Source organism: Poecilia reticulata, chromosome 13 (genome assembly GCF_904066995.2).
Source record: "Poecilia reticulata chromosome 13, P_reticulata-male-v2, whole genome shotgun sequence".
NCBI classification, from domain to species: domain Eukaryota; kingdom Metazoa; phylum Chordata; class Actinopteri; order Cyprinodontiformes; family Poeciliidae; genus Poecilia; species Poecilia reticulata.
Genome location: NC_088842.1, coordinates 9,817,496 through 9,838,361, shown reverse-complemented (window position 1 = coordinate 9,838,361; position 20,866 = coordinate 9,817,496). Strand labels below are relative to the sequence as shown.

The 20,866-nt window shown below is 39.6% G+C and overlaps 2 protein-coding genes across 2 annotated transcripts; one reads left to right on the top strand and one right to left on the bottom strand.

Moving 5' to 3' along the window:
• Positions 1–1,794: 1,794 nt before the first annotated feature.
• Positions 1,795–13,904, top strand: aadac (arylacetamide deacetylase). The gene is made up of 5 exons (XM_008425840.2): positions 1,795–3,009; positions 4,076–4,304; positions 4,544–4,613; positions 6,471–6,642; positions 11,784–13,904. The coding sequence occupies exons 1-5, from the start codon at positions 2,869–2,871 to the stop codon at positions 12,408–12,410; spliced, it is 1,239 nt and encodes a 412-aa protein (XP_008424062.2). The 5' UTR covers positions 1,795–2,868; the 3' UTR covers positions 12,411–13,904.
• A 3,497-nt stretch (positions 13,905–17,401) lies between these two features.
• On the bottom strand, positions 17,402–19,476 carry LOC103474701 (succinate receptor 1). The gene is made up of 2 exons (XM_008425841.2): positions 19,152–19,476; positions 17,402–18,976 (listed from the first exon to the last, which is right to left on the bottom strand). Exons 1-2 carry the CDS (start codon positions 19,293–19,295, stop codon positions 18,005–18,007), a joined length of 1,116 nt encoding a protein of 371 aa, XP_008424063.2. The 5' UTR covers positions 19,296–19,476; the 3' UTR covers positions 17,402–18,004.
• Positions 19,477–20,866: the final 1,390 nt, after the last annotated feature.

Sequence of the window (20,866 nt, the reverse complement as noted above, 5' to 3'; positions counted from 1 at the left end):
GTGCATTACAAAAAAAAAAAAAAAGAAGGAAAAAAAAAAAGGCATTACCTGCCTCCTGTCTGCAATCATGCACTCTTTACTGTATATACACCGATACCACAGGAACACACGTTCATCCTCTCACTTGTTTTGGTCCTGTGAGTGATCCGGACACGCAGCAAGGTGTTGTGCTGCCACGTGGTGCAGCAGCAGCAGCAGCAGCACAGCGGGTCCCTACGTAGACGAAGTCAACATTCCCACCCACTCATGCTCTGAGACCAGCTCCCACCACTAACTAGTTGTCAAGAGCGGAGCGAGAGCCATGAAAGATTTATAAGGTGGTTTCCCTCAGAAGCGGAGAGAAATCCGTATCTCGGAGTGGAAATGAAAGGAGGGAAATCCAGGGAGGAATCCCTGTGCGTCTGAAGTGTGATTATGCATTCATAGAAGGTGATTTGGTATTCTGCTGCTCAGCAGTGATCAGCCTCCCAGAGCGTTTTGCACTCCGTAACGAACTGCATCTGGCAGCGTACGTCTCAATAACGCGGTTTGATGGCTGGTGGAAGGAGGCACTCGCCGGCTCCGAAAAACCCACCAGCCAATTACAACTTTCGACTTGAACGAGGGGGGGAAAAAAAAAAAAAAAAAGTTTTAAAAGGTCACTACACAGAGGTTAGCTTCGAGTCACGTGCGGACACGCGGCTCTTTTGGTTTGAAGCATGACTGACCGAACAGCATCGGTGTTTAAACCGACTCGAGTCCCTTCTCCATTAAATTAGTCCCAAAAATATTTCATCTTCAAAGCTTTACATGGCGCAAGTTATTTATTTCCGTCAAATGTTTGATTTGGTCTGTTGGGGGTAAAAACGTTACGCAGTTTTAACCAAAAATTGGATCACAAATTGTTACAAATTTTGCAACAGAGAAGCTTCGTTATTCTTTGCAGACGTCCACTTTGAGCTTCCCGATTGGACTTCAGGTCACCGCTTCCTCAAGACGAAAAAAAGCTGGTGAAATGAAAAACATCACACTTACAAGAAAATATGGTGGTAGTGTTATGGTTTGGGGCCGTCCTGCTGCTTCAGGCCCTGGCAGACTTGTTGTGATAGATTCATTCTTGGAAACCTTTAATCGTGGTTGAATTGCAACAAATCTGCAAAGATGCGTTGGCCAGAATTCCTCATTGCACCAATAAAAACTCAATGTAACTTATTTCAAATGCTTGATTTATTTGTATTTTTTACTCTGGGCCATGTAGGTTAGGATATTTCCTCTCTCCTTCATTTAAAAACCTGCATTTTGGGTTTACCAATTTTATCTTTGACTTATCTTTAAACTGATTCGATGTTCTGAAACAGTGAAATGTGACAAACATGTTAAAAAAAGGGGAAAATCAGGAAGAAGTCAAACAATTTTTCACACCACTGTAAATACTGACTCGAAGGGGGTGATTTTATACAGCATCTCTTATTTTAGGTTAAATATATATATATATATATATATATATATATATATATATATATATATATATATATATATATATATATATATATATATATATATATATATATATATTTATTTTTTTATTGAATTGTCGTCAATTCGCAGAATACAGTTTTCACAGCTGCAGCTAGGAGGAAAATATTTTATACATTTTATACAGTGTAGTATTCTGTGTATAAATTCCCTTTTTTTCCATTTTCAAAGGGTTTCTGTTTGCGCTATGCTAATAAAGTAAAAGCAAGCCAACATTATACTTATGTCTAAATGTTATTAAGTCATTGCCTCGATAGCTTTAGTGCATTACTGGATGTATTGCATTTTGAATGGTCAGACTTATTATGTTATTCGTCAGGCCTTTACTGGGTATTAATACAATAACTAGTTGCTATTCATTTTTAGATCGTAAGACTCCTACGCACTTGTTTACTTGTTTTTCTTCCTTCTGCCATGGGATTCAGGACATGACCTTGAGCTTTGTACATCCCTGAATCAAGAACAGAACAAGCCGTCACTAAAAGTACAATTATTTACCTTGAGGAAAACTCCTGCTTGCGTTTACTCTTCTGTGTCAAACTCCGGCAGCTCTTGGCTGCTCTTCCAGCAGTATTTTCAGAGTCATGTTTCTTTTGACTGTCAGTCATGCTGGGGGGGGGGAAATCTAACACCAATCGTATAATTAGCTTGGGCTGCCTCAGCCACGTATACTTATCTGGACATTCATTTAGCGATAGCTGCTCGGTTAGAAGATGGGAGTACCGAGAGCTTCTCTTAGAAATTAGACGGAACCGCGGAGAATCCGAAGGGCAGCTGTAACCGGCGAGGAGAACGCAAGAAACAAGTCAGATGTTAATGACATTTTAGATATTTCAGAGAGCGGGTCCGAAGAGCTCACTGCATGGAGTTCTGCTGTTTCAAAAGCTTTCATATTTGCGTCGCCGCTTCGTTTTGGCACAGAGCTCCGTTGCTCTTCCTCTCTAATCCACAAACGATTAGAGAGCACCTGAGGAATTGCCTTACGGGCAAGGTGGGAGGGTGCTGCCTCGTGAGCGCACAACGTGCGCGCGCTCTCCACGCCACTGACACCTCAATTAATTCCGCTGCTGCACGAGACAGACATGCTCTACGGAACGCGCGCCGTCAGCGAGGAAAAGCTCCGAATATGCAGGTCGATAAGAACCAAATGACACCAACCACACGCTGTAACATTTAACTCGTCTGGATCCGCAATTGATTTTTTCTTTTTTTTTTTTTCTTCTTCTTATTTTTGGGGGAGGAGGGGGAGCGTACGCTCTTCCGCGCGCCGGAGTGACTCCCTAACAAGTGCAACCAAACAGTCCGTCCGTGTTTGCAGCTCGCATTCAGTGGCCGGCGGACGCACGCTGTAAGATGAGGCTTGGAAGCATCATTTTATTCGTCGCTTTCTGCTCTTTCACAGCTTATTATGTGTACGAGCCAATTCCCGACAGGATCGAGGAGAGATGGAAACTCATGCTGACCAATTCCTTTTTCAGAACTCTCAGTCACCTGGTAAGAGAAAACTTTTCTGATTCTTTTTTTTTTTTTAGGTTACTTTATTGATAACGCTTTTACAACCAAGGCTTTGCAACTATTTTTCAGTTGCTTTATGTTTTGGTCTTCATTATTGTTTCTTCTTTTAGAGCAGGTTAATTTTATTTTATTTTTTTCTATTATTTTTTGCTGATGTAGATACGCATACTGGTTACACCAGATTATGTCAGATGCTAATCCATGTGTTGTATAGTCCTCACCTGGTCTAATAATAGATCCTATTATGGAAACTCTCCTCCATTTATGAGGGCTAGACATGTGGTTTATAATACCTCACACAGTAGTAGCAAACTGGACTTTTCATAGTTTGCAGTTACGTTTGAGCACGTGGTTATAACATCAAATAATTCACAAACGTAACAAAAGTATTCTTATTTTTATTTCCACATTTTTTAGCCTGTAACACTGAAACATCAGACAACTTTTTTTTTTTTTAGATATCTATATTAGAAACTTTTTAAAAAAGCAACATGTGCATGTCTATAATTTAACATAGACGATAGTGAAGGTGTGTGTTGAAGCGATGAGCCATACGTAAGCTCACTTCGTTCACTTATTATTTGAGGAAATCATTTGCAGGCAGGGACAAATTGTAGCGCAGTTACATAAACTACCCCCTTTAAATTATGCGAGGCTGACTGCAGGTTGTGATTGTTCTAGTGTCATATAGTTTATGTGAAGCTGTCAACGCCTTTATTTGATTTCACGGTAAAATGAGCCCATTTGTATTTTGACTTAAGTTAATAACCAGAGATCTGTTTTGAGCCTTTGAAACAAGAAGAATGCCCCAGTGTTGTTGCTTCAGGCTCGAGTTATCTTTTAGTTTAGAATTCCTCTTGGTTGTGATTTCTCCTAAGAGATCTTTTTCAGGAACAGTTGACATTACAGCTGCATTCATGTGACTATTTCGTTCCCTATCTGCCAGATTCATGTCCCAAGCAATGAGGCTGTGAGCTTAAACTTTTTTCATTGTACGGTTGGGACGCGACGACGGTTCTTTTCATTGTCCGTTTCCCTTTTCCAGGCAGACCTTTGTGAGTCAGCGGGTCTGAAGGACTACATGGATGTGATGTACGTCATTACTCTATTGGAGAAAATCGTACCGGTGTCTGACGAGCACGTCAAAGTGACAGAAGAAAAGTTTGACGGCGTGGAGGTGGTGCTTTACCAACCGAAGAGCCAGGGTGGAGACGCCGGCCTGAGGAGAGCCGTCATTTATCTGCACGGGGGTGGATGGTGTCTAGGAAGCTCCCGTAGGTTGGGTTTTGTTGCATATTCACAGAGATGAAGTCTTTGTGCAGCCCACTGATATAGTGTCCTGGGCAAAGAGCCACACTGTCCATGAACATAACAATTCAACTCAGTCTGTTGAATGAATAACTTTAGATTTTGTAGGACAGAATCACTTTTCATTCATGTAAGTTAGTGTGCAGTTAAAGAAATCCATTCATCTATGAAGGCTTGTCTGACTTTGGGTTGTCTTTCTGTACAGGCATGAGTCCATATGATCTGCTGGCCAGAAAGATCGTCACTGAACTTGATGCTGTCGTTCTCTCTGTAGAGTAAGTGTTCTGCTGTTGTTTTAGGGAATGTAAACCCAACAAAATGCAGAAAACCTCAATATGAAAATTATAAATGGAGCACTTATTACGCTACTTTTTAAAAAAAGTATTTCTTTGACTCTGTTATCTCAATTTTTTAAAAAGAGGAAAATACATAGGGCTGGAACGTTTAATCAGGATTAAAGTAATCGTCACCAAATTTAGTGTTGATTAAAAATGCCATTTTGATGAAAAAACTGAGCTGTAATGAAACCAAAACTGTACAACAAATAAATGTTGCATTCAAGACAAGACCTTTACTTGTAAATGCGTTTTACCCATAACTCCACAAGTGGCATAAGTTGTTTTTTTTACCTTAACTCTTTTAAAATTCTGTAAAAACAAAACATATCTCATTTTAAGCACCTTTTGCTTTCCAATTATTAATCTGTTAATCCAAAACACAGTCATCAGATTAGCCCTACTCTGTATTTGATGTTCAGTCTAGCAGAATCGGCTGACCTCCACACATGTTGATGTGTGAAATATGTTGTAGCTGCTGATGGATCCTTTATACTAACGATCAAGCGGTCACTAAAGTAATGGTGTTATTCTACTTTCTTATTTAAAAAGGGGAATTTAATTGTTCATTTGTATATTTAATATATATATACATAAAACAGCAGAATGTCCCAAGTTTATTTTATCCGATTAATCGATCACTCATCAGAATTATCCACAGAATAACTGATTACCAAAAACAATTGCTAGTTGCATCCCTAAAAATATGGCAAACAGGAACTTTTGGGGGTTTTGTCTCTCACTCTTTTGTTCACCGTTTGTGATTGAAAAAAAAAAAATTCTTAATATAGCTGCTGTGCTAGTTATGTGAATATCTTTGAAAATTTGTGTGAGATTTCCTCTGCGTATTTGTTGTCGTCTTTATCTCATCTCCCTAATAGACTTTCTATTGTCATTTGCTCTTATTCTTAGATGTACTTAATTCAGTGACTGCAGGGTTACAATAATTACACAAATGCTTTTAGTGAGGAAATGAAAGTTAAAATTTTCTTGAGTACGATTCCATCAGTAGTAACAGTAATAGGTAAAGTAGAGTTAAGGAGAAATGCATTACTTTCTTTAGAATAGCGAACATAAAAGTTAGACTGAAGCAGACTTTTACAATCTTAAATCAACTCCAATCTTAAAAGTATCGTCATCTTTGTAAACATTACTTTCTGAAACTTAAAATCACTGTCATGTTTCCATGTTATTGACACAGAAGACAAATAAAAGTAAGAAGTGCGTTTGTTTCAAGTCTTCTCCCTTCTTGGCATCATCTTAAGGAACCAAACTCATTGGATTTTTCATCACGCAAAGAGAAATATATGCCTTACCTAAAATATTAGCAGGTTATATCCTTTTAACAGAATATCACTTCAAAAATTCCAAGATATTCTATTGATGAATTATTGTTTGTGACATTATAAGTACTAAAGTAGAGCATTGTAGCTTTCTTAAAGAAATGTTCAGTGATTAGATCTGTCCTCTGACCTTCACAGAGTACTCACAGCATGTTCTGAAGGTTTTCTTCACATATCCATCAATAACTTTTGTTTACCTCTATTACTGGACAGTTATACAAACAAGCTCATTCTAGTTTTACTTTTCCATTTAACATAAAAAAAACAACTTTCACCTCGATGTGAAAAAAACAAAACTCTTTTGCACAGTGACTTATTTGCTTGTCTTTGTCATCTTTAACACAGAAATTTGATCGTGTTTATGTTTCCAGGATTAAAGTTTTGTCTGTGAGCCTGACCTCCAAAGCCTTTGTTTTTACTGCAGGAATAATCTGTGAACTCTTATCTGTTTCAGGTACCGCCTCGCCCCTGCTCACCATTTCCCCGTCCCGTATGAGGACGTGCACCGTGTGGTCAAATACTTCCTCCAGAAGGGGGTGCTAGCCCAGTATTCTGTGGACCCGGGGCGTGTTGCTGTGTCAGGGGATAGTGCTGGAGGGAACCTTGCAGCGGCAGTCTCTCAGCAGGTACAGAGTCTGTTTTTGAGACTCAGAGTAGGCTTAGATTTGGTTTCTCATTTCATTTGAGGGCAGAAGAAAAGGTGGATTTAGCAGAAATTTGTAGAATTTTCCATAGCTAAATGTCACTCATCAAATTTTTGGAATGTCAGTAAAGGAATGAATATACTTCTGAACAATGTTTAATGCCAGAGAATACAGTTTGGTATGACCTTGACTGGTAAAGAAATGTTTATAGTTGTTTTAAGCTGCTTCAAAAATGCAATCGAAATAATGGTCACAAGACAGTTTGATAATCTATCAAATAATCACTTGAAGGAGGAGTCAGGATTTCCTGTATTACATTAAATGGTTGCAAAAGAAGATTTCAGTATATTATTAAAAATTACTTTTTTTTTCTAATCAAGACAAATAATCTGTACTGGTAATAATGATTGTTAGGTCTACCAATGACAGCTAATCACTAGCTTTGCCACAAACTAAGTCTGTTATAATCAACCCACATGAGCTTAAATGAACAAATAAACACACAACAAGCAAATACTCATTTAGATAATCAATCTACAAACACTTATACATACACAATTCTTATCACAGTGAATTGAACATTCCAAATTTGACCTAAACAGTTTAAGAGATGTTTTTTGTCTCTCTCAGAAGCTCAAAGGAAGAGATCATAAAGTTCTAAAAACTGACTAGGGTAGGTATGTTTCTTTTTGTTTCTTCAAAACGTGTCAACAAACTATGACCTTAGCTTAGACCAGTCTTTCTCAAATTATGGTCCCCGGACCACTTGTGGTCCTCTGGCGCCCTCCAGGTGGTCCGTGAGGTACTGCATGTAAACAAACGCTTATTTGCCGTGACTTGAACTCAAAGTGCGACGCTACAGTTAGTTGACCAAAGGATTGTGTTTAAAAAATAATAATGGATAAACGGCTTAAGATCGGGTCACTAAAAAGAAAGCCCGAAGATACCGGTGGAAAATTTCTCAGGGTGAGTTGCAGAACATTTGCTTTTCAACACTGTTACGATACATAGCATGCCACAGGCATGAATATGTAGGCTGTGATGAATGCGATAAGCCAGTGGTGAAAAGAGCTGCACCCCACACTGACTAACTGCATCTTAACAACTAAAATAAAAATATTTATGTTGGGCTATCTGTTTGATTTTGCCAACGCAACTCAAGTCTAGATTTTCTTTTATTCTTCTGAATTACAAATAGCCCTAAAACGCTATGAGTGCACTCAACACTTGTAGTATTGAACTTTTGTTTATATTTCCATGTGTTTTATATCAATGGAAAGCTTACAATCCATACTTCCAGAATCTGTAAACTACTCGAAACGCCCCGAGCAAGCTTGTTCAAAGTTTGATTTTGGCCTGTGAAATTTACAAAACAGCGCCACACTTCACATAGGGAGGAACAAAGACAGCGAGTTAAGAGACTAATGTTTTCATTTCAGGTTGTACATATTAAGATGTTGCATTTCAAGTTATTAATTTGGTGTTTGTTAAATGGGGTGAGTGGTCCATGGCCTATGCTAGCTGGAGATAGGCACCAGCGACCCTCCCGACCCCACTGAGGGACAAGGGTGTAAGAAAATGGATGGATGGACGGATGGGTCCTCTGCCTGAAAAAGTTTGAGAAACACTGCCTCAGCCTTATGTAATAACTGCGTCAGGACTGCGGCTGTTTTACCCTATTTTTTGTCAAACTCGACAGAATTTCTCTAAATAAAAGACAGCATTAACATTCATAGTCTGAAACATTTCCAAGACATTTCACAGTGTAAATATTTAATACAAAAAAAAAACAAGTTCTATTTTTGTGTTTGGGAATTAGTAAAAGTGAATTTCCCAAACTTTACACCAGTCTAAAAAAGCTTGTATCAAGCAGCCGATGCTGACAGCCTCTCAGCAATAATCCAACTTTTGCTGGTTGGGGTAGTGCTGCATTTTCTGCTGATTGAAAATTGAAATGGAGAATACCTCATTGCACAAAACAAACAATGTTCTCATGATAGGGAGAAGTAGCATTTATGGTTTTGAGGCACGCATGGGCAATTTGATCAGCAATTAAGCCATTTTTACCTGATATGGGACAAAGCAATCTTGTTTCATAAAAGATAATTACATAATAAAAAATAAAAAAACTGAAAATTTGCTTTAACTTAATAGCATTTGGTTACTGAAAAGACGACATGCGAATGTTTATTTCCATTAGAGAGAGTTCATCACACAGGAGGCTCAGGAGAAAACTTTAGGCTCTGCAATGTACAACAGGCGCATGAACAGACAGAACCACGGCTCAAGAATAATCCTTGTGCATGCAGGGAGTTCCGCAGATAATCTCCTTGGAATTTAATTTTGTAATAGTGATCAGGGTTGAGGTTTGGGCGAATTCTCAAGTCATTTCCTTGGGCTTTAATAAAGTTACAACAAATCGCAAACGCCGCACGACGAGCACCGTCTTAGTTTGAAAGTGTGCATCGCAAAAACTCGGCTACGGAGTCGTGATGCAACGACGTGTACGTCTGTGTTTGTCAGTGAAGGTGAAGTGAGCTGTCCTGTCAAGCATTCTCTGAGATCCAAAGCGCTGTGTGTAGGAAATGACCTGCAGAGCTGAGAGGTTACGTAGATGACGCCCATATATTTTAGGCTCAGTGTAGTGCATCAGCACCAGCAGTTACTCATCTATGATGATAAAGAGGGAGGGAGCTGTTGAGAATCCAACAATGATGACTTGGATAAAGCAAGTGAAACAAATACTAATCCTGTTACGCAATAGTGGCCAATAACTTAATACCTGCCGATGAAGTAATGCTTTTGGTCATCTTAAATGTAACAAAGCCAATAAAGTAATGATAATGATACGTCATTACTTAGAAATCTTTGGAAGCTGAAGCTGAAATAATATCTCATTTGAAGAACACATAATTGAGAGTGTATTTCTTAGAAACAATTTTTTTTTTTGGCAGTTCTGTGCAGTTTGGTAGTCGTACGCATTCATGAAGGATCCATGTTAACCTTATAAGTCTTCGTTGGCAAGAACAGCTGTCTCCTAATTCCAGCGGCGTGAAGGGTCTATATTGGTTTGTTTGCTCATAACAAGCTTGTGTCTGTTCCCATGCAGCTGATGGAAAAAAAGCATAGAGGAGGAAGCAGCACAATTATTCTTCCTAGCAAAGGCACAAAAAAAAGTACAGCTTGCATTGCAACAGGTTTGCTTGTAGTAGCTTAATAACATTAGGAAGCATTTTCTTAGATTCAGTGAATTTGTTCATAACTTGGTTTTGTGACCCTAGCTGTTTGGATCTCCTAGTGGAATGTGCCGGAACACAGGAAGAGGTCAGAGGTCATGTAACCTACTTCTGTTTTCTCAGTGTCATCTAGTCGATAATATAATTTGGTTTAACTCGTAAATTATTGTTATTGGGCCAAAACACTGAATTACATTATTGACAAATAACTACATGATTGGGTCTGTTACTTTTGTAATGACCAAATTGTTGTGTTATTAGCACGTATTACCTGATTTGTTGCCACGCGTGCATTTTTATTTATTTATTAATCATTTTACTGGTTCCTTGGACCCCTTGGAAAACCTCCCATCCTTCATGAATGTTGTTTAAGGGGCGGCACCACAATTAAATTTGCCCGTGTCCACAGTCAGGAATATCACGTTACAAACAAAGTGAGGAATTTTCAACGTGAGCCTGTTTTAGATGACACCAAACATTTGAATGTAGGATGCTTTTTGAGCTCGTTTATCGTGTATGTTACATATAGACAAGATTTGTTTTCTAGGTCAAAGGTGAATGTCTTAAGTAAAAAGACCCATCATGAAAAATGAACAAGGAAGCTGAGCTGCAGCTTTCTGCAGCTTTAGAAAACCTTAAGGAAAAAAAATCCCACAAGTTTTTTCTTTTTTTTTTAAGACTAAGAACAAGGGGCTTATGTAAAGCAAAACATAAAGAAATGAGAAGAGGCTCATGATTTTTGTGCAGTTCTGTTATCTGGCTCAGTATCACAGTGAGAGATCTACAGCTGTGTCTTTGTAGCATCCTCGGACAACATGATGCTCCTACAAAGAACGGTTTTGTCTGCATATCCATTTACTTCTTACACGTTTGTCTTTCAGGCTGAAGACATTCTTGGAAAAATCTTTCATTGACTGAGAGGAGTATTGATTGGGGCTTTGTAGACTGGTGCACTCGCAAATATGTTTTCATTTTTACCTGGAAGTTGAGATGTTTGGGGGGATCGAGTAGCTAATAGCTCATCCATTTGTAATTTAAAAGTTTGTTTCACCGAGCCGGGGGATGACAAATCAGCACATGTCTTCTCCAGACATCAAACTGAATAGAAAACAATATTTGTACTGACTGCTTTGTAGGATAGTCGAGCAAAAAGAGGCTGTGGCTCAGTAAGTAGAGTCATTGTCTTGCAAGGGAAAAGGTTGCAGGGTCGACTACAGTTCCCTCCTGTCACGTGTTGATGTGCCCACAGGCAAAGCACTGAACTGTACAACTTGAAAAGTACTATACAAATAATTCAGTTAATTCACAGACAACCCAATAGCTACAAAACTGAAGCGATTGCTAAATTTTTCTAAGCTATCAAAGACAACCAAAAAGTAAGTCATTGTCAAAGTGGAAGAAAAATTATAGATGTTTTTAATTTCATGCTCCTAACTTGTTGTGCGTCTTCATTGCTTCAGACAAAGGAAGGACAAAGTCTGAAGTTAACCGTTCGACCTTGCTGGGGTTAATGGAGCATTTAAGAGAGGCGCAACCGTCAGTTGTGATGGTATTCAGAGACAGAGATACTTTAAAAATAAAAACAGATTTCTTTCTCAACGATTGCTTAACACCAAAATTAACTTTTTGTGCATCAGTGTAAGGACTGATGCTCATGTTATATATAGTCGAGCCCAGAAATATCGATATTGTTGAATTGTCCTTAACTTGTACATCACTACCATGGCAGCAAAAGATGAATGTTTCTTTTGTCTCTTTTTTTTATAAGCCGTGAGTATCACATATGGGGGCTTCTTCTTCAGAAACCTGCTGTTTTCATCTTATGTCACCGAGTCATGCTCGATCTTTTTATCCACACTGTCTGATTTACTTATGTCTGCTCCACAGCTGCAGAAAGAGTCTGGGCAGCAGATCAAGCTGAGGGCTCAGGCACTCCTTTACCCCGTGCTGCAGGCATTGGACTTGAAGACGCCTTCGTATCAGCAGAACAAAGACATGCCAATTCTGCCACGCACGCTCATGGTGCGCTTCTGGAGTGAGTATTTTACGAGCAACAAAGCCCTCTTCAGAGCCATGATGGCCAACTCGCACAACAGCCCCGAGTCGTCCAGGTTGCTGAAGTTCGTCAACTGGAGCGCCTTTCTGCCGGAGGCTTATCACAAAGAGTACAACTACAGCGCTCCCGCTGTCGCGCAGGGATCCAAAGGGGAGGCGGCCGGGATGGACGGGCCGTCCCAGTCGTTCGCCGACCCCAGGGCGTCGCCCTTGCTGGTCCCGGACGCAGACCTGCACTCTCTGCCCAAGGCGTACATTCTGACGTGCGAGTACGACGTCCTCAGAGATGACGGGATCATGTACGCCACACGGCTCCGGGCGGCTGGCGTTGAGGTGACGCACCAGCACTACGACACGGGATTCCACGGAGCGCTGATGTTTACCGTGTGGCCGACTGACTTTCTCATTGCACGTCGCATGACAGACAACTACGTTAAATGGCTCAAGGATAATTTGTAAAAACAAAAAAAAAACAACTTTTGACTGTATAAGTGGGTATTCCAGTTTTCCACACAATGCACTAATGTTTAGCTGAATCTTTTTTTTCATGTCATTTTTAACTATCGGTGGTGTACTTCTTTGGTCATGCTGTTTTTGTTTAAATATGCTAATTTCATCTGTTTTCTTGTAATGGAGTTTGCCTAATTTTGAAACAATAGTGAACATGTTTTTTCATTTTAAGGTGACGAGAGAAATCTGACACCTGTATCATTATATGATTGAGCTAGCTGCAAACATAGTGCTTATGTAAAATAAAACTGTGGCTATCATATTAGTTTGATGGACAGGTTATTTTTTTATTTATTTTTTTTACTCTGAACAGAGCTCCTTTTTATTGCTTCTCACCACATGATCTTCCATCAGATCTCATATTTATTGTATCAATATTAGTCTTAATAGTCAGTAATGCATACCTCTGGAAGTAAAACTGTCCCTGCAGAGATTTGAAGAATTCATTATAAGTCTTTGCGAGCAGGAGAGGATTTCTCCAGATGCTCTTTTGGCCAAAGTTAACATTTATCACAGTATGTACCGCATTCCAAAGACTTATGTGCAAATTAGTTCAACTATTTGTAACTCGTTGACTTATTCTAGTTTCTGATCCCAAAGATTGGTCAAATTTAATTATGTTGAAAAGTTTTTTTGGCGGTGGAGTGGACAAGAACAACAAAAGAAATATTAATTTGACAAACCCTCAAATTTTAATGTTCACTTCCTGCGGTAACCAATGTCAAATATTTTGGTTCTCTTGTAATATAAGGTCAGTGAATGTCGATGTTCCATATTCCATCTGACTATTAGTAAAAAAAAAAAAATCTAAACATTGTTTGAGAAAGTGTAGCTGAGATTGGTGCAACGATGGGGCAAAAAGAGGGATGGGGCAATAATGTATAATATGTGGCATCAACATTTACATGTGGAGCATATATGACTCTGCTCACCCCATTCGAAAAACAAGAGTTTTAAGTTTTTACACAAAACCCCGTTCTGTTGAAAGAAATTGATAGAAATTGAAGCTGTAGCTTAGGACTCAAGTTTCAGGCAGAAGATTTTAAGGTTGTAATACATTTATTACCATATATGGTTTTTATATTAACATTCAGAAAGGACGTTTTTGCTGACTAAAGCCCAGTCATTGCAAGCACTGAATATAAACTCATTTGCATTTCAGGACTATTTCAGTTATTTAATTTAATATATGAAATGAATGAGCAAGTGACAGCTTGAGAATTATATTTTTATTAACGTTATTAATGAAAAAATGTCAATACTATCTACCTTCTGCTACTAACAATGTAACTTTCCACATATGCCGGGCATCATGTTTTTGCGTCAACACTTTTACGTTCTCGGATGTAAAAATGAGTTTTACGTTTTTTGTTTTTGCAGTTGGAAAATTTGTGAGCCTCGTGCAAGTTTAATGTAAAATGACAATAAAATCACTTAAGCTTTCACTGCTTAAATTTGTTTTTTTGGGGGGGGTGGGGGATGTCTTATGTAACCACATTTCATTAACAAAGCATGCTGTACTTGAACAGTAGGAATAGATAGAACATGTGATGTTACTTTAAGCCTTTTACAGACATATATTAAATAGAAAGTTCAGAGATGTCAACTGTTATTCAATGAAACACTCTGACTGCTCCAGGGTGCAGAGTACAAAGACGTACACATCACATTTATACACCCATTTTTTCATCTCAACCTGGATTTATTCCCATGAAACATAAAGGGATGTTTGTTGTGTTCATGCTTTTGAAATGCGCCTCATGACTGGTCCTCTGTTTCTGAATTCAAACGGCAATGTTGGACTAATAACCATATTATAAGAGGCACTGCAAGGGAATGGTTGCAATGAAGTAACCTCTCAGGGATTTTGCATAATTTTTTTGTTTAAGAAATGTGTACGCGGTATGTTCATTCAGAATTCAGTAAACGCAAATTAAACAGATGGAGAAAACATGACCTCATCAAGTTCAATAGAGTGCATCTATCAAAGCCTGAATAGAGATTATATGTGAAGTAATGAAAGTTAACATTATTTCGCATGTTAACCCAGATTGTTTGCTTGGATTTCTTGCTGTCTGTAAAACAACTGGCTTCACAAGGTAACATAGCTGAAGATCAAGCAATATGCACGTATATTTCCCATTTGTCCTCAGATATTTTTCCATTAGTTTATCCTTTCTGATCGCTCATAATGCAACTCTTGTGCTTTTCGTCATGTGCTCCAAAAACATCAGATCAGACATTTTCCATTTGCTTTCCCCCCCCTGTTGTTGGTTCCATTTGAGATTCCTATCTAAATGCAATGATGGATCATGGTATGACTTGTCCTAATAAAATCAAAGCATAAAGTCCTGTTCATTTTGTTAAAGCTATGTAGCATCTTTACAATAATACATTTAGCTCTCTAGCAATCACCAAAGGTCAAAAGCTCAGTGGTATGACAAACAATAGCTTCTATAGCTCACATAGATATATATTTTTTTTACTTCACCGGTAGTGGAAAAAGATTTGGTTTTAATATCAACATGGAAAGCAAATGGCATTAATCCGACTTTAAGTTTAAATTTAGCACTTGTTGCACTGAGAAAAAACTTTAACAATAAGAACAAAGACTAGGAGCCACTTAAGGAGACGGCGGGCAATTTCAAGGCATCAAATTACAAAGTCAAATTTCTTTCAAGTTATGTTGAAATCAATTATTCACAATTTTCATGACAACTGAAGGGGACTGGATTGTACCACATGACTGTTAACCAGTCATTATTGAAAACTTATGTTTCTTCTACTGAAATTGCATGTTTTTTTTATTTATTCAAGGGTTCAAATGCATCACTGAAAGTCCCAAATGTCAGTCATTCCTGTGTATGTAAAAGTCTAGCAGTAGTCATCCAATCTTACATTAAAGTCAGTCTGTAAAATGTCCCATACAGACTGACTCGGGCATTCAAAATCCGCGTGGTGGCCCGGATGTCAACAGTCTACTGCTCCGAGGTGTGGTGTACCCACATTGTCTTATTCTTAAGCTGGGCCTGTTTCTATGGGAAACCAGGGTGTTTTAGTGCCGCCATTGCACCTGATTGTTGATGCTCCGTCTCCAAATCCAAGTGTGCTACAACTTATACGGCTTTACTTGATTAAAACCCATTTGGTACGTTATGAGTGATTTCTGTATTCCCCTCAACACATGTGGGAGCCTTTCTGTCAAACTTCAGAAACACAAACACTAAGAATGCCCACATGGACAACTGTAAAGTTGATCATTTTATAGATTGCCATCATAATTGTAGAACAATAGTATTTGACTGAATTCCACTGTGAATAAGTGGTATTATATATATATATTAAAAAAATATTCCCTTCTCACCCTCCGCGGGTGGTCTGTTTCATCCTCTGAGCTCGGGTCCTCTACCAGAGGCCTGGGAGCTTGAGGGTTCTGCGCAGAAATGTGCAGTTCTAGGCTGTGCCTAGAACTGCACATTTCTGGACTGAGATGTCTGATGTTGTTCCTGGGATCTGTTTGAGCCACTGCTCCAGTTTGGGGGTGACTGCCCCGAGGGCCCCGATGACCACAGGCACCACTGTGGTCTTCACCTTCCAGGTCTTTTCCAGTTCCTCATATATATATATATATATATATATATATATATATATATATATATATATATATATATATATATAAAAAGGGAAAACAAACAGTAAAGTAAACAAAGTCACTGACAAAACACATTGTTTTCTGATCGGCGTGGCCGCTGACCGAACAGATAAGGCACCAGGATTAATCCTGGCTCTTATAGTCTGGCCTGGAGCAGGCAAGCTGCACAGGATAAATCGCCATGGTAACTTATGTCCGACTGCTTTTGTGAAACAGAGTGGAGGCTTAATTCAGCTAGGATATCTGGAAAATCCCGGTTTTGTGAAACAGCCCTCTGGTGACATGGACCGGCGTCTACACAAAATAAATATCATGGCAACATTTGAGGATGGTAACTAATGAAACTACACATCCTCATGCTATTGTCTTCCTCATGATAGAGGCAAAGTGTTACCTTAAGGAGGTAACACTTTGCCTAGGAGACGAGCGAACGCAACAAATAGTCTTCTGCGAAAAATGAAAAGACAGGATGTAGCAAAAATAAATGAGCCGAATAAAGGAATGTGGGTTAAGTGTCACACCAAACACCTTCGCTCCTCAACATACAGTAAATTCAGAACAAAAAAAGAAATGATGAGATCACTAAACCAAACAAATGATTCATCTGAACAAAAAGTAGCAATCAATAAGGTCTCCCCTACTCAGAAGGAGCACAGAAAAAAAAAAACACCCTCCTTCTCAATGGAGGGTAGCTGAGGAGTGTACCTTGTTTTAGCAACATGTGCTGCAGCAGCAGCAGCCACCAGTTCCACTGGATGTCAGTCTTTGACTATTTTGAACACATGATTATGCTTCTATCTAATCCACTCCATTTTAGCCCTGGTTGTACTTGTAGGATTGCTGTCGGCTACTGGTAGCAGGTTTTCTTCACTCAACCAGTTTCCACGTTACAGCGGAAGAAAAGCCTCAACAACACAACACCATGTTGCCGTCACCACAGGTCAGGAGGGGAATGGATTCATCAGAGTGATATCGGCTGCTAGATTTCTGCCACACATTTTACACACAGCCAAAAAAATATCCGTTTTGATCTAAAAATGACCTTTCATTACTTTCTCTAAAGAGTTTTTTTTTCTTTCCCTTTTTTTAACGCTGTTACCGACAATACATCTGTTTCTTGGGTTACTTCTTACTTTTTTGAGTAGAGTTTTTAAATACTCTACCTACTTCTGCTTATGTCCATTAAAAATATCTGCTATCTTGACAAGATGATTTGTTAGATAAAAGAAATAACAAACTTAACAAAAAACCCAAAATAAATGCATGAATACACGTTTAGTCTTGACTCAACTTATCTGGTAATATCATTACGTATTATAATATTACTTAGTACTTATACTTATCTGGTGTATTGTATTTTTAGATATTGTATCACCGTAGCGATTTGACAATTAAGTCATCCTCTTGATTCAACAAGTGTCAGTGGCAATGGATTTATAACACGTCTTCTTTTAATTGTGTGGTGATAAAAATATTACATTTTATCTTAAAAATGAAAAGCCCTTTGTTTTTTTTCCACAAATCCAATGTTTACAAACAAATGACAACACCCTGCAATTGTGTTTTAGCTAAAAAAAATTATAATAGTAATAATAATTTGACAATGCGTATGTTATATACAAATGTACAACTTCTCTTGGAAATCATCGTGCCTGCTTTATCTATGTACAAAAATAAAGGATTATTCCGTGTCACAGGCCACCAGACATAAGTAACATTAAACACGTTAGACACTAAACGTGCAAACAAAGTATAAAATCATCATGCTTTTTGCACTTAGCAAAAATGTTGGCTGCCACATAATTAGCATTTTAGAAATAAGAAGTGCTAAGAGTCTGACATCTCGAGAATCCTGTGTTTACAACACTGTGGTTTGTTTGCATGCGACGATTCAAGACTCCTGTGGTAAACACGGTTGGGCTGGTTCTCGCCTCAGCTTGGTCTTGCTGCTCACATTTCGGATTTTGGACATTAGAAGCTCTCTGAACTTGTCTCCCATGAGAAAGTAGAAGACCGGATTAATGATGCTGTGCAAAAACGCCAGCGGTCGGGTCAAGACGTACATGGCTTTGATGTAATCCAGGGAAGAGCTGTCAACATGGGCCCAAGGCTGCTGAGATGCGATTCTGATGTTTCTAAGAACGTGGTACGGGGTGTAGAGGATGAGGAACATGACTGTGGCCGAAGCAACGACTCTGAGAGGCCTCTTGTAGGACGTCCTGTGTTGTACGGCTCGCTCCTGCATTTGGAGGAGGTGGGAGATTTGCTGGGAAAAGGCACAAAGTGCGAGCAGAGGGAGAATGTAGCCGGTTACTGTTAACCCCAAGCTGTAGCCCAGTGGGTTAATATCTCCTTTAAGGCTGGCAAAATCCTCGCAGCTGCTCCAGTTCTTTTTCTGCAGGTCCTGCACCAGCAGAGTTATCAACGGACAGACTTCAACGTTTACGACCAGCCAGGTCAGGCCCGTGACGACCAGCGCCGCTCTCGGCCTCAGCAGGCGGTGGTTTCGCATCGGGTACTTTATGAGCAGGAAGCGATCCATGCTGATCCAGACCATGAAGAGGATGGAGGAGTAAAGGTTGACGTGCAGGACGTAGCGGTTTATGACGCAAAGAGCTGGGACGGTGACGGCTTGCACGTTTGCGTACAGGTAGGAGAGGTGTGGCAGAGTGCAGAGGAAAATGAGGTCGGAGATGGCCAGGCTGAAGACGTAAACGTTGCAGCTCTGCCACTCCTGCAAGCAAAATATGTAGCCGAGCACGACGACGAGGTTGAGGGGGAAGCCGACGCAGAACTCCAGCGCGTAGAGCGGCGACAAGTAGTATCTCTCCAGCACTTCGTTTAGGTTTGTGGAGTTCATCACCTGCCGCGGCGAAAGGGAGAAGAAACGATGAGGAGGAAGTATCAGACAGAAGAAAGGAAGCAAAAAGGGTAAGTGGTGATTAAAGGGAAATTTATGGGCTACAAAAGGTCATTCAGGGTCACATAAGTCTTGTTTAAGCAAGCGTATTATTTTCATGTGTGATGATCAGACTTACCATTGTGTGGTTCCTGCAGTTTCTGCCGGTGTGAACTGGGGTGAGACAAGGAGCCGGTGCCGCCACTATTTGTACACTGCAGAGAGTAAACAGAAAATAGTGCCTTTCATACAGCGTGACAGGGCGTCTGACTACGAGGGCCATTAACTTTATGGTGAAGAACACACAAGAGATTGTGATTAGTTTGCATTTAAAGCGTATAAAGATTCCACAAGCAAAGTTGCTGCTTTACATCTTTCCCGTATTTAACTAGAATGGTGTTGCTCTCTTTTCTGATCTCCCATTGCAACTTCCACAGATCATCTGGTAAGGAACTGTAATTTATAGTACAGGATTACATAAATTGAACCAACAGTGACATATTTGTGGAAATGCAACGTTGTTCACTTGAATACAGGCTTTCTATTTTACTTTGTTAAAGATAAAATATGCATTATTCTGATTTAAGTTCACAGAAACCCAACGTGGTTACTTGGAAAAGTGATACGCAGAATCAAGTTACAGCAGTTATTAGTTTTAAGTATGCGAGCTTCAGATGCGAATATGTTCATCTGCAGATAATCTTAATTTAATCCCCTGCCAAACAGAACTTCTGCGTGAGTTAATCGCACTTCCCTCTGGGGCCGCCTTCACCGAGCTTCTGAAAGTGTTGCTGCTCAAACGTTTACTGATTTGCAAGTCTTATTTTATCTGACACCACGGCTAAGTTCATCAGCGCTCGCAGTTTTCGCTAAGTTGCTATGTTGCGTTTCTTGAATCGTCCTCGACATTTGCAATACAGAAAGTGCATTTCTTGTACAAAGAGCAAAACACCGCAGAAAAACCTGCAAAAGTCAGCCTCTCTGAACATGTCATTGTTCAGAGAGACTGTCGAATAAGTTAAATTGATTTGTCATGTCGTGAATGCAGCAGTGTAATGTAGAGGGATGTTCTGTGACTGTGACTGACGTTTGATGGTAGGTTTTGTAAATTGTAACGGTGGAAGATCAATGCCGAGAGACTGAAGAAGATTCACTTTTACACTTTCACTGTAATTGGTTGACAGTCTGTGCCGTTGTGAGACGGAAAGAAAAAGACAAAACAAAACGGACAAAAGGACAAAACAGAAGAAATTAAAACAAGACAATCTCCTTATGGAAAACTGTGCATGTAGTGCTGCAGGAATTACAGCGCAATCTTCCTGTTCCTGTTTGGGTGGCAAACCATTGCCTGATGATATTGGAGCGACGGAAACTGACGGCAGCAGACCCCATTTTACTCTCTATTCTCGTCTTCCTTGATTAAGTGTGGCCTTTGACACGGTTTCTCACATTGTTACCCTCCGTTAGTATAACTAGCACCCCAATAAACCTGGTTCAAATCATATTTCTAAGGCCGCACTCACTTCATCCAACTCAAGTTGTTCAGATGTCAACCTTCCACCGTCACCCCTGGTGTTCCCCACGGCTCAATACTGGGAGCCCCACTTCTTCATCATCATTTACATCCTCCCCCTTGTCATGATTCGGGTTTAAAGGAGGACCCGAGTGCAGAGGGCTGAGGGGAAATACTTTCTTTATGAATTTACAAAACTGAACTCAACAGGCAACCAGTTCAGTTCAGACAGAGGGAGGGAAGTCAGCAGAGAGAAGCAGCATAACAGAACGATCTAGTGGAGTGTAACGAGCGGGAGGTGGATACACAGAGCAGGGAGCGAGCATGACAAAGGAACTAAT

Bases quoted from the DNA above. Each gene is read 5' to 3' on its own strand.
- aadac (XM_008425840.2), top strand. From the start codon at position 2,869: ATGAGGCTTGGAAGCATCATTTTATTCGTCGCTTTCTGCTCTTTCACA. The intron at 3,010-4,075 runs GTAAGAGAAAAC...TCCCTTTTCCAG, and splicing joins TCAGAACTCTCAGTCACCTG to GCAGACCTTTGTGAGTCAGC. The intron at 4,614-6,470 runs GTAAGTGTTCTG...TATCTGTTTCAG, and splicing joins GCTGTCGTTCTCTCTGTAGA to GTACCGCCTCGCCCCTGCTC.
- LOC103474701 (XM_008425841.2), bottom strand. From the start codon at position 19,295: ATGGCCCTCGTAGTCAGACGCCCTGTCACGCTGTATGAAAGGCACTAT. The intron at 18,977-19,151 runs GTAAGTCTGATC...TCGCCGCGGCAG, and splicing joins ACTGCAGGAACCACACAATG to GTGATGAACTCCACAAACCT.